Source organism: Poeciliopsis prolifica, unplaced genomic scaffold (genome assembly GCF_027474105.1).
Source record: "Poeciliopsis prolifica strain line A6 unplaced genomic scaffold, Auburn_PproV2 SCAFFOLD005, whole genome shotgun sequence".
Lineage (NCBI taxonomy): Eukaryota > Metazoa > Chordata > Actinopteri > Cyprinodontiformes > Poeciliidae > Poeciliopsis > Poeciliopsis prolifica.
Genome location: NW_026562380.1, coordinates 18,116,621 through 18,130,391, shown reverse-complemented (window position 1 = coordinate 18,130,391; position 13,771 = coordinate 18,116,621). Strand labels below are relative to the sequence as shown.

At 39.9% G+C, this 13,771-nt stretch overlaps 1 protein-coding gene across 5 annotated transcripts in view; it reads right to left on the bottom strand.

Annotated features, from left to right (window-relative positions):
* wdpcp (WD repeat containing planar cell polarity effector) overlaps nucleotides 1-13,771 on the bottom strand; it is an 82,128-nt gene that overhangs the window by 30,566 nt on the left and 37,791 nt on the right. For all 5 annotated transcript variants that reach the window (XM_055030234.1, XM_055030236.1, XM_055030238.1 and 2 more), the window contains 2 exons: nucleotides 11,451-11,587; nucleotides 7,545-7,736 (listed from right to left, as the gene is read on the bottom strand). In XM_055030234.1, the coding sequence (XP_054886209.1) occupies nucleotides 7,545-7,736; nucleotides 11,451-11,587 (329 nt within the window). The remainder of the gene's footprint in view (nucleotides 1-7,544; nucleotides 7,737-11,450; nucleotides 11,588-13,771) is intronic.

The window sequence follows — 13,771 nt, the reverse complement described above, 5'->3', positions numbered from 1 at the left end:
TCGAGCAACAGTTTGGTTATCAGAAAGTTCTTAGACAAAACTGGTGTCACACAGTCAGATTATGTGGGATTTAAGGGTCACACAAAGCTTCAGTCCGCTTTACTCATATCCCAGTAAATTTGCTAGAAAGTCCAGTTCACTTGGGGAGGTGTGAACGAGTAATCAAACTCTGATGAGGACCAAAAAAGTGAACTAGGTGTGAGTAGACTGTGTGAAGAAAAGATTATGCCTTTCATACAGTATAGATAAATATCTGTCAACAGTAAATGTGAGCCGTAGTTATTTTCCGTTTGCAACTAATTATTCCCCAAACTCAACTTTTGAAGTGCATGTCAGCATGACAAGACAATCGTTTTTCTACTGGTTACTATACTGCAGTATCTTTTATATGGAGTAATTTTATTACTAAATTTACAGTTTTCGAACAAAAAAGGAAGACCAAAAGAAAGAGAGAGCATGACAGAGCTAGAATCAAGTCACCTCTTGGAAGCTGCTCTAAACCCCAAGAGATGAAGCAAAAACAAGGTCTAACACACTGCTCATAAACACCCTGCTGTCAATCAAGACAGCTAATGATAAGAGCTCTATTTTAACTCAAGGTCAACAACATCTTCTCCCTGGGCATGGCACGGCTTGGCACAAAGTGATAAACAACCACCACTGTTTACCTGTGTGAGGAGCCAGGAGATCAGCATTAGAAAATGACAGCGAAATAAAACCTGCTTCGTGTGATATACAAGGAAACCTCAGAGTCTTTGGCCAAAGATGAAAATCCAGAATGACGATTATTTGTCTCTGGACTACAACCAGGTTGCAGACACAAAGACCCTGCTAAGGAAACTGACAGCACAGAAGGCAGTCCATGTCACGGTTTTTGATGAAACACCCACCTTGAACCAGAAACCGCAGGAGGAGGCAATAGCCTGCGATAAACAGCAGTCCAACAGTCACTAACAGAGCCTTTTATAAGGGATTTCACCTTACCAAAGCCTCTATCAGAGCCTTGCATTGACCGTGGGAGCTTTGGCTAAATGAGCCCATTTCTTTTTGCCGTGTAGACAGAAAGAGGGATCGGCTGCATGCCTGCCTTCCTTTCCTTTTGCAAAGCTGCTCAGCCCAGTTTTTTGGCAGGCATTGCCAAAAGGAGACTTAGAGGGAGGAAAGCTTTTTTTTCCTCTGCCTGCCCATGGTCTACAGCAGGAAAGAAGCAGATGACTGTCCTCCCGAAAGCTTTTTTTCCTCCTTTCTCTATAATCCCCATAGAGCAAGCTCCTGCTGCTCCGCAGGGGGTGAATGCTGTGTGTCAATGTGTGTGTTTATTTGAGGCATCAGGTAAGAGGGGCTCGATTCCGGTAAAAGGTGGTCTATCCCTGTGAGAGCTACATTGCTGAGGGGACAAAGCGACATATGCATTGAATAAACAAGCGTGCAAGCACACTACAGGAAAGGACCCATTGACTCAGTCTAACAGAAAGCTGTCACAGTCAGCTTTGACATTAGTGGGACCAATTCCAGTCCCACTAATGCTTGGTTCTCACAGCAAGATGTTAAAATTGTCCTCCGATTTTCAAAACTCGAGGGATCACATACATGTTGATATAAAATGTTGGTAAAATAGTTTGTGGTGTCAAGTCACGCAGCAGGAGTAACACACCACACCATTTCACTCACCAACCTTCAGACGGCAGACAGAAAATCTCGCAAAACGTCTCGAGACCAAACGGGAGTTCAGATTAAACGAATACGGCTCACTGGAAAGAAGTTTGTGGACTATAGTTAATTAAAAGAAAAATAGCAAAAGGTGTCTTTGACATCCACCAGACTTTCTGGTGAGCCATGACAATCGTTTTGCCTCGTGTATGTGGGATTCCCCTCCATGTTTCACCTCACTTTCTGATTGGATACCTGTCACATTCAACAGGCTGTGTTCTCGTTTTTTCTCAGTCAAGACAACAAAACAAGTTAAATATCCCCAATTTCAGACTGGAGCGGTCCCGATTACCTTTGGAGAGGACTAGGTCACTCTTAGTACACCTAACTACTACAAGTAACTACTGCATGTAACCACACTACTACTGGAGTACTGTTACTTGTAGTTTGTAAATTATCCCAGCCTTTGTATTTCTTTTTCAATGAAAAAAGAAAAAATTTCACAGCTTCTTAAGCTTTAAGAAGATACATGAGCTTACTCACTGTAAATGTTTAGTCTATAATCAGTCGTGTCCGTAGGATTAATAATCCACAGACATAAAGTGACATAAAGGTGAAAGTAAAGGTAATTTTATTTATATAGCCCATTTTCAGCAACAAGGCAATACAAAGTTTAAAGGAATTTAAAAGGAAATACAAACAAAATAACAAACCAAAGGAAAGAGCAAAAACAGAAAAAGCTAATAATGTTGATCCAAAGCAGATACTCCTATTCAGGGTTGGTAAATAAGTATAAGTAAGTATCATCTGGTCTAATTCCTTTTCTTGGTCAGAAGAACAGGAGTCCAAAAAGTAGTTGCTAATGTAGTTTTTCTGGGTTGCCTGTTCTGGGTTGCTAAATACCCAGAACAGGCAAAAATATTCTCTGGATTTTCTAAGTGTGCTCTAAATTTGTAAAAGCGACGAGTACGCAATGATTTCCACATTTCGTGGCTTTCCATATGATAGCACTGGCTTTTATTTAGGAGTAGCAGAGTAAATGTTTCAAAAGCTACCCTTTTCAAAAAAATGCTTTTTGTAAAAATAGTTTTCTTTTTACAATTCTCTGCTACCAAACCAAATCTGAATAAAATTAGATGTTTGTGGCGTTATTTCACAAAATAAAAAAACTGCAAAGAGTTAGAAGACTTCAGCAAAGCACTCGTTGCACTACGGTAATAAAAAAAATAAATCAGCTTCTTCATAAATTCTCTTCACAATTTACATAGTAGATTACAAGCATACATACAGCTAAAGCTCTGTCAGCCAGTGAACTCTCCTGAACTTCTAGCTGAAAATGAGAATGTGAAACATATCAAATAATTCTGAGCGTATAATGTAGAAAAAGGAGGATTAAGGTCAGAAAAGGACAAAAAATGTTGAAAACGGAGGGAAATGTACACAAAAGACGATAAGAAAGAGGAAATAAAAAAGAATTGTGAGGCAAAGCGCGAGAGAAAGGAAGAAACGGAGTGAGGCACGGTGAGAAGAGATGCAAAGAGAGCGGAGACGAGAGGAGAAGGAGACAGAGAGGCAGAGAGAGACCTCTAGTAAGTAGCTTTCTCCTGGTTATTGGTTTCAGTGACTGGTCAAAACTATTCTTCTCTATTCTTCCTCCCTCCTTCTCCCCCTCCGTGGCGTGAAAGATAAAGCGGACGGGCCCAACTGTGTGGCTGGCCCTTGTTCACAGCAGTGGCCTTTTGAAGCCAATTTTCCAGCTCACGGAGCAGAGAAAGACGGGGAGAGACGCGCGGAGAGAGACGGAGGGACTTGGAGGAGACCAGAGGGATGAGGGTTCGCTGAGAGTGGAGAGAGGTGGGGGGCACTGGGTGGGACGGGGAAGTTTTGGGCATGTGGAAAGAGGGTTGGAGATGAGGTATCGATGTGAGAAAATGCATTGGAACAGCAGGAGTACAGAAAAAAACAATATTCCCCACGCCTTCTCTCTAGCAGCTGCTACCTATGAGCATTAGGAGATCCAAAATAATATTCTGACTCATTATTCTGCATCTTTGATTTCAGACTTGACTAAATTTACTTACCAAGGGACTTGCTGATCTACCCTTTCTACATACTGTTTTTTTTTTCTATTTTAAAGTTAATCATTTTAGTTTCAAAATACATTATAAACAGGATTGAAAACAAGTAAAACTGTGGGTTTTGTAGGTAGTTTAACGCTAAAACGTGAACTGAACTCTAAGGACTGGAGCAGCATCTTCAAAACAACAAAAAAGTAGTTTTTTTATTCAGATTGTATCTCCTCTGCATGTTAAGCGATGTACTGAAAATTTTAACAATTCAGGGTTTAAGAAAAAATACCTTGACATTTTCATACTAAAACTATCAGGTCGTAATAACAACAACACTCTTTAGTGTGGATGCCCTTGCAGCAAAGTTTACTATTTTCAGCAAAATGAAGTCAGAATAAAAAGAAGATATTCAAAAGGAAACTATATTTTCGTTGACATGTTCAAGTTCGCCAGCTTTTCAGAACTATTTTGTTCAGAATGGCTGAACAGAAAAAGTTGTCTTGTTTTATCCTTCTAAGCCTCAGTGCTACGCCATGCTAAGTGTTGGATTTGTAAATTTCATAGTTATGGCAATGATCTGCATTATCTGGACCAGTGGTGTCCAGAGTGCAGCATGAGGGCCATTTGCTGTGATTTTGTAGAATCACCAATATGGGACATTAAGTTAGGTCAAAATTTCACCTCAATAATTTAGTTCATTTTCAATATCAAAGCCCAACATAAAGTCGTCTGTGTTCACAGTTCACAGCAGGATTAAACACTTTATTGATTCTTTGTGGATCTAAAAGAGAAATCAAAACAGGCTAAAATCTATCCAAAAAAACCTTTAACCTGCTGTGTGCAACCTTTGTCTGTACAAAAAGTTTTGCTGCATCTCTATGTTTTGTTTTGCTTTTTTTCCCCTTCTTTTCCAGGAGAAGTACAAAACTCACATCAATGTTCGCAGAATACTCACAGCCCGGAAACTCGGAGGGAAATGTGAAATCACACTTTGACCTCATCTGTCAATAGATTTCTCTGTTTCCATTACAAATGAGTTAAAAATTTTTTTTTATATTAGCCTAATGTCAAAAAAGGCACAATTTTGAAGTTAAATCATTTCCATTAAATAAGAAATGCAACTGAAAACACATGAATAAGATTTTTTTTATGCAATAAGTCATAAAAACATCACAAATGTAAGATATGTTCAGATCTGTCAGCCATCAGAGGAGATGATGGTGTTTTATGCAGGCATTGGAGCAACAACGCCAGCGTTATGTGGAGATTGCAGTCAGTAATTTTACAGAGGAGTTGTGTATTCAACAGGTTGGAATGACACAACTTTCTATGAGCTGTCATGCTGGTAGAGCCCTGGTGAATCAAGCTGCACATTGTTCAAGGAGGCCAAGTTCCTACAAATGAGTGCGTTGCTGCTGTGTACAAAATGGTGTGACAAGAAAATAAGTGTTTCCATTGCAGTTTTTCAAAATATGCCAACAACAAACAGGAGAACAGCAACATCAACAGATTTTGTTGTCTGTCTGCTCATTGAATTCTGAAATAAACCAAATTAAAATAACAAAAAAAGTTCTGTGTTCTGCTCATGTTATGGCAGGAGTAATTATGTGCAGAAAACATCACAAACAGGGAAGACAACAACAAAAAAACTGAAGATATAAAATATGTGTTTGTTTTGTTTAGAAAGCCCTTAAATCATAAAATTCTTGGAAATGTTTTGTGCAAGCTTATTTGTTTGGCAAATAGGATGGAGGGAAGGGTGAAAAGAGAATGATTAAAAATGCTAACCGCATGCATTAAACTGTATGTTTTCCTTTTCACCTCTCCTTACTCTGTGCTTTTGGCTCCACTTATCAGCATGGGGAGTTTGTGTGGTGGAGTGGAGGTGGAGGGGGTGGGGTGGGGGGGTTACGAATTAAGACCACATACGAAAGAGAAAAAAAAAGAAAGAAAAAAAATCTGACTTTTTTAAATGCCGAGAGACCGGCTAGAAAATTGGCTTAGCGCTTGCAGATAGTGAACTGAACAAAAGGAACATATATATGAGCTTGAAGTGATTGAAGTAGCTGGCGTCTCCCGCCGTTTGATTCCTGCCACGGCTCTTACATAAACTGCTCGCTTAATTTCACACCGCGCATCTGAAAAATGACAACAAACGCTTTCATTAGAACGCAATGCCGCAGACTTTAATGTTCTTGAGGCAACGAGGATGGAAGGGAAAGGAAAAGAGGAGGACGGTGGGGGGATGTCGGAGGAAGACGGAGAGGACTTAAAACTTGGTGAAGGAGTGTGATAAATGTAGAGCGCCTTCCCCCCCCCCAAAAAAAACAACAAGCAGCAAACAACATCTGCTCTGATTATTTCATATTCATGCGCCCCCTTTCCCTCCTACACCTTCCCTCGGTCTCTCCTACATGAATTTATTTGTGCTGCATCCAGTTGCTATTGCAGATCCCCTCCACCCCTCTTTTCCTCTTGCTGCTCTGGTGAATATTTTGCATCTGCTTAACCGGGGAGCGGCGGAGTTAACGTGGGATCTTTCATGTGATTTCGGCGCAAGGCCAATCCCGAACTGATCCTTCATCATGGGTACGGCTTTGCCACAGGCCAGCCAATGTGCATGTGTGAGAAAACCGGGGAACGTGTAGGTGTTCTTTTTTTAATTTCACATGGTGATGCACAGAGGTGCAACGGAGGTACCACCCTTAAGGTGACTAACAACACCGTTTCCAATCCCCAATCCGTGACGACACGAGTCTCGGCTCAAATCTGCAGCTTTTATTTTCTTTGCAGTGCGGAGTCTGGAGGAAATGTATGCAACTGTAGTTATTGATGCAATAAAAGCATCAAAAACCTTCTGACTCAAGAACTTTTATCATCCACTTTGCAGTTTTAAGCTTTTTTAAGGCTTGTTGTCTTACAGCTTTAACTGTGTCTGGTGTTTTTAACATTTGCAAGAAACACTTGAGTTCACAATAACTTATGCTCAATATGCTGTGAGCCGATAATCAACGGCGAGGACACAAAAAGCTTAACTTAAGCAAATGATCAACCTTGTCTTCATGAAGTCATCAATAACTGCACACAGAAGTCAAGCAAACAGACGAATGCTGTAACAATTACATACCTTGACATCGTAATTTTTAAACTTTTTACCCCAGTGTTTATAACTTTTAGGGTGTTTTTACATCTCACGGACCGGTACGCTCGGTTCAATGCGTGACCGATGTTGCAATATTTGTTACATTTTCAGCTGGTGCGATTCGCTTTCACATTCACTGCGTCACACCAACCAAATCCTTTGAAACTCCGGTTTGCAAGTGGACCAGTTTGCTTTTTTGTTCCACATCAGAGATTGACTCCACAATGCTGAATGTGTATGAACGTCTGATTAATCCACTCTAGGTGTCTGCAACCTGCAGTGGCTCTTTGGGCCTTTTTATTTTTTTGCAAATGGTTTTTTATGTGTTTATGTGATATACAAGTTGTCTTTTTTTATAAACTTAAGCAACTTCTACTACTTTGAAAAATTTTGGGAAACCATACAATATATAGTTTTTTTTATCTTAAATGCAAATTGTTTATATTTTACAGACAGTTTTGTCTTAATTACAGTCTTGACCATGTTGTTCCTTCAGCAAATGGTCTTTTTCTAAATGAGTGCACTGCAATTAACATCTAATCGATTACTTAAATAGTTGACAATTATTTCAATAGTTGACTCATTGTGATTAATCCAATTAATCGTTTCAGTCCTACCTACAAGCTTTGTCATGTTCTATGCTTGAAATTAAAGATACACACAGTGTGTGTGTGTGTGTGCACCTTGAGTCCTTCAGTAGGTGAGCAGCTTATCAGGAACAGATTGTTTTTGTGTGTGTCTGTGGGAGTCCACGGCCACATCCCCTCGCTGAGCTCGTCCAGCGTCCACCAGCAGAGCGCCACGTCCTGGAGACGGCTGAGAGTTACACGCCTGCGAAGTCCTCCACCCGGCCCGCCCACCTCCACACACATCACCTAGAAGCAGGAGCACAGAAACATACACACGTGCATTCAGAAGGGTCAAGAAGCCCGCAGAATCAAAACAAATCTTCAGGGGAAGTCGTTAGTTAATAATCCATTTGGATTTACGTTCCTGGTCTGCTGTTTGGACACCTCGGGGCGCGGACACCTCCACCGCTGCAGACCTCGATGCCTCTCTTGTCCTTCCCCCGTTCTGTTTTTGTTGATGTCTGAGGTTGTGTTTTATCTTCCATTATTAATGTCTGCGTGGGCTTGTTGTTTTAGCGATGTGCATATTTTTTAGGAAGGTCCGCCACGCTCTACGGGCCACAACAAAGAGACGCACAGTAATGAGCTCTCGTGGCGCTTAAAGGAGGGTGGGGAGGGAAGTCTGGAGGAGCACACACACTCACAAAAAACACTTATGTAAGTTTGTGCATGTATGTGCATAAATGTATGTGTAACTGCAAGCAGAAGTACAAAGGTGTTTAAAAAAACGCTTTCAAAGACGTACACACACAGACCATCGGGTGATTTTAAAGCTGGTGAAATCACACTTTGACCTTATCATCACATTCAGAACAAAGCAGAACAAATGACTTACATGCAAAAACATACACATGAACCCGACCTCTACCATCCTGCAGAAGAGTAGTCAGGAAGTGGCAAACAGGTAGGAAAAAGAGAACAGCTGAAGATGACTGGTGTTTGTAACATTTTCACTTGTCAAAACCAATTTTAGCCAATTCTGATTGGGAGTTAAAATTTAAGAAAAAGCAGACCATAAAGTTTTCTTTTTTTCTTTTACTTGAGTTATACTGCTATGAACTGTTGCTATTCGAGGAAAATCTCTGGATACTCTACCGACTGCAAGGAACTTCACTGAATGAAGAACAGACATGTTTTATCCAAAAATACACCAGACACAGACTTGCAGTTCATGTTGCAGTGGGACCTCTTGTTTATGCACAAGCTTTGTTGTTCTAATGTTATTTACTGTCTTCTGAACCATTTGCAAATCAAGTAAGCAAACACTTTAGTTACTCTGCTCTAACACACATGATGCATATATTACCTACTATAAATACTAGTTTAAAAAGTTTCAAAATAATTTCATTTGGAAAAGTGTTTCTTCTCTATTTTATAACTATATAAAATAGTTATTTATGACTTCTTTATTTTTTCTCCCAGAACTGAATCGAAAACACCTCACTGATGCTGAAAACTGCTAATTAGAGTCTTCTCTCCATTAGACCGTCCACACTGAAGAGTGGCGTTGTCAGAGCAACCTGCTGGTAATCTGCACACTGCAAAAACACAACATCTTACTAAGTATTTTTTCTAGTTTCTAGTTCAAATGTCAGTACACTTGAAATAAGACAAAAATAATACATAAGAAACTTTTCAGCAAGATACAAGACCTTGTTTTAAGCAAAAAGCTTCTTAATATTGAGGAAAAAGTTCTAGCTCCGCAGGCTAAAAGACATTTTTCCCCAAGTTAAATAATCTGCTAGTAGAACTATGTTTTTCAATCAAAGTCAATACATTCTTGTCTCAAAACAAGCTCCCATATCTTGCTCAGAAGTTAGTTAGCTTTGCCTTATTTCAAGTGTACTAAGATATTCGCACTGGAAGCTAGACATTGGTAAAATTTGGTGTTTTTGCAGCACATGGTGGTACTATGTTTTTCTTGGAGTAATGAAGAGTGGTAATGAGGAATGAGGAAAAGGTATTTTTTTAAAAAGAAAAGGAAGACTGGGGTTTAAATATGGCTGAGGAAAAAAAACAGAAAATACAAAAGCAAACATGGAGAAAAGGGATCTTGGATAAAGTTATTTTTTGGAATATATAATAAATTGATATTGATAAAAACAAATGTTACTATTCACATTAAACTGGCACCAAAGAGGCATGTTGTCAGGAGGAGGAGGAATATGGAAATATCTCTTTACAAATGAATGTATCAGCACAGAAAAGGGGTTAAAAGCCTAAGAACCTGCAGGAAACGGAGCGCTGCCTTGTATGAGTCGAGAAGATTTGAGATGCAGCGGTCCATGTCTGCCCTCCTTGCTCCCTGAGGGGGGCAGAATTTTCTTTGGACACAAAATATGCCTGTGAATGATGGAAGTACATGTGATGATAAAGGGAACAAAGAGTTTTTCCCCGAACAGCTGAACAGGAGATCATTGACAGATTAGAAATGAAAACGAAGAGGGCGGGGGGAAATATCTAAAAATCACTGGGTTAATAACACACTCTATCTGTACCACCCGCAAGCCCCCCTCCATCCCCACCCATCTCCTTGCTCTTCAATTTTTATTTTTTTTCTGCTGCCGTTTGCTGGTCAGCAATAATCAAAAACCACTTTCTGTGGGCCGGATTAGTTTAGCCCCCCCTACTCTCCCTTTTCCAGCTTAGCCCACTGGACCAGGGCAATGTGTTTGTGCGTGGGTGTGTGTGCGTGTGTGTTTGTCGATGGAGAGTGGGATGAAGAGTGTTTCCTCCATGCTCACATGTGTGTATGTTGCAGGTTACGTGCATGTGTGTGCATGTGCGTTGACACTGGTGCGCAGGGGTTTGCAGAATGGAGTGGTGGTAGTGATGAAGGTGGCGCCTTATCAGGACTCTGCTTCTGGAAACAGACGCTTGGCGGGAACGATTGCATTGACACACACACGCAGCCGTGGAAACGCGCGCACGCCTCCCACACACACACACACCTTGTCGAAAAGGGCCTGGCAGTAATGTGATAATGCCTGGTTTAGCTGTTAGGAGCTACAGAGGGAGGAGACTGTTTTTAGGGAAGAAGAGGGCTGCTCTTGATCAGATCTATTACCAGCATCTATTAAAGTCAATCCAGACCAGAATGAAATACATACATGAGAGAGTTGAAGGTATATCAAAATATAAATATTCATCAAGCTCAATATTAAACTGCACCTGGTCTCAACTGGTTGTTCTGTCTAAAAATGACATTTTTGCAGGAGTGACTCCATACTAAGTTTGCTCCCTTTCTTAGATGTTTGATTTTAAATGGGTAAGGAAACAATTTAACTTTTTCTTTAGAAGTTAAAAGTGCGACTAATAAGATAGCGTTTTAGGCCCATTGTACATTTAAAAAAAAGAAAGAAAGAAGGAAGTAAATTTCTGCCAAAACAAAAAATGTTGAAATTAATCTCAGAAATTTTCCAGAAAGGAATTTGGACATTTCTTAGTTTCAATCTCCAAAAATTGTTGACTTGATATTCAGAAAGTTTGAGATTAATCACAGAAATCTTGTAGACAAAATAGGAAAATTTTAATTCTAAGAGTGTCTAACTCCAGCTCTAAAGTTAAACTAGTTAGACGGATTGTTAGTTCATCTAATTCTACTTTATACAAATGAAACAACATGTATTCAGTCTTTTGTTTAACCCCACAGCACCCAAATTTAAACTACTGTCACTGATGAGACTAGATGTGTATAACTTTTTAGAACAATTTGTAGGTTTGTGTTTGGAGAATTTTTTAGGTGTTTAATTTTGTGAGAAACATGACCCGATTTCACATGATAGTGATCAAAAAGAAAACTTTAGGGTGTTGGAAGAACTGGCCAGGGATAGAGAACAAAAACATGACGCCTTTCCTTTTTGTCTCATTGGATTTCTCCTCCTCATTTTGAGGTCGCTAAATTCAAACTGAAAACATACACACTCACACGCACGCACACATCAATGCGGCCTACTGTACCTTAATTTCAGAAGATGAGAGTTTGTCTGTTCGCCTGCCAGTCTCCAGGGAATCCTGGCTCTTCTTGTTCAGGTAGACGCCGGCGACCTGGCTCTGCTCCAGGAAAGACAGCAGAACCAGCCGATCGCTCAGCACCGCTGGAAATGACATCACCACACTCAACATCACTACCCTAAACTGAAAGGACAACAGCAGCTTTTACACAACAGAGAGGACACTTAAAGAAACCATATGATTGCCTTGCACAGTCAGCTACTGAGAATTAATAAATACTTCCATATTTATTGGTTAAAAAGAGATAATAACAGATATAATCCATCCAGATTTAAAAACGTTCTATTTATTGCTCGTCCTTTTTGCTTTGTTTAGGTATTATTGCAAAAATATTACAATGTAGTTTCTGCTATGGCAACCTTGCACCCTGTTTCAAATATACTTTGTAGAAACATTTTTCACTAAAGTCTTTTGGATCACAGTTTTGATGTTTCCTTCTCAAGATGGAAATATTTGCGAAGTAGCTGGTTCTGCTCTGCATCCCCAGAACCAGAACCAAACATGGAGAAGCAGCATTCAACTTCTCTGCACCATAAATTTGCAACAAACTTCCAGAAAACTGCAAAAACTCCAAAACACGGAGATCCTTTAAATGAAGGCTGAAATCCCACATGTTTATAATGGCTTTTTATTAATAACAACTGGAACATTGATCAATATTGCTAAGTGAATTTGATGACGCCGTTTAACAAAATGTAATGTTTATTGCTTGTTTCATAACTGGTCACTGTATTATGTCTTTGTGGCTTAAAGCACTTTGAACTGCCGAGTTGCTGAAAAGTGTCAGACAAATAAACTTGAACTTGACTTGGTGCATTTTAACTCCTAAATGTGCTTTGATCTAAATCATTACATCGTAGTCGTCACTGAATATCTAAGAGTCACTTTCCATTTTTAAAGTGAGTCTCTGTCCAAGTCGAAAGTCTTTTTCAGCCGCCAACAGGCGTTCTTCAAGGACTGCCTTGAATTTAGTTGTATTTATCGACTCTGACTAGCTTCCCTGTCCTTGCTGAATAGAAGAATACCCACAGCGTGATCTGGCCACCACCACTGAGAACTTGAGGTTAAGTGTGGTGTTAGTTCTGGCTCAAAGTATTGAGAATATAGGCCAAAAAAGTTCTTTTTTGTTTTCGTCAAATTTGATCCCTGTCTTATTTATTTATTTGCTTTTTCAATAAATATTCTTCTGTATACGTGTACACTGTTTAGTTGGTGTTCGGTATCCAACATTTACTTTTTCTGCCTCCTTTACACACGTTTTTTCCTCTTTCCTCTCCAACTTTTTCTGTGCTCTTTGCAAAACACACACTTTTCATTAGTAGAAGAACACACTTGATCCTGTTCAACTCTTTCTGGAGCTGCATGGAAACGCTGATTACCAATTAAGCCCCCCCTGCATACCCCACCCTCTCCTTCAAATTAATCTGTTTATGAAACCAATTAAATGGAAAAGAGGGGAGGGGTGAGAAGGGGGTTGCTACACATGTCTCTCAGAAATCCTGCTTTGAGTTGAACGGGTGAGGCAGCACCCCGAGATTTAAACATCTAACCGGCAATTAACCGTGCCGTGTGTATTTATAAACAGGAGGATATTGGTGGGATTGCGCTTCGAATCATCCTGTTGTGTGAAAATTTTTGAATTAATATGCTAATTTTCAAGAGAGTAGAGCAAACACAGCTTGAAAAAAAAACATAAAAAACCAAAAAAACTAGCATCTTAAATCAGGTCAACAGAGTCTGTCAGTTAGATTATACAGTAAAGAACTGGCTCAAAACTAAACCGTTACAAAAAAAAAAAACATACGGCCATTAACGAGCCTTAGCTTTTAGAAACAACATTTAATGCAATAGTAAGAGTCTTTGTGATAGATTACAGACGAATCAAGTTAAATGCAGTTTAGTATTGATCTCTGTGGGTGTCTATAAACGGGATTAAGCATAATCCCATTCTTTTCCAAACCAGGCCGCGGTCCAATCTGGGGACCAGGTGGCTGATTTGGCATTAGGGGCCAGAATTGCGTGACCCATCCATGAACAGCTCCCAGACTCACACACACACACTGAAGGAGCTCGTTGTGGTGTGTATGTGGTCACATGGGCAGAAAGCTACATAAGCATTTACACTTGGAGGTCTGCAACAATATTTTATGCATGCACATTCACTCACACCAACACATGCACAAAATGCATCCAGTCAGATGCAAAGAGCAATCTTGTCGCACACACACAGACAAAACCGCACACGCACACAGAGCCCCTAAATCCAT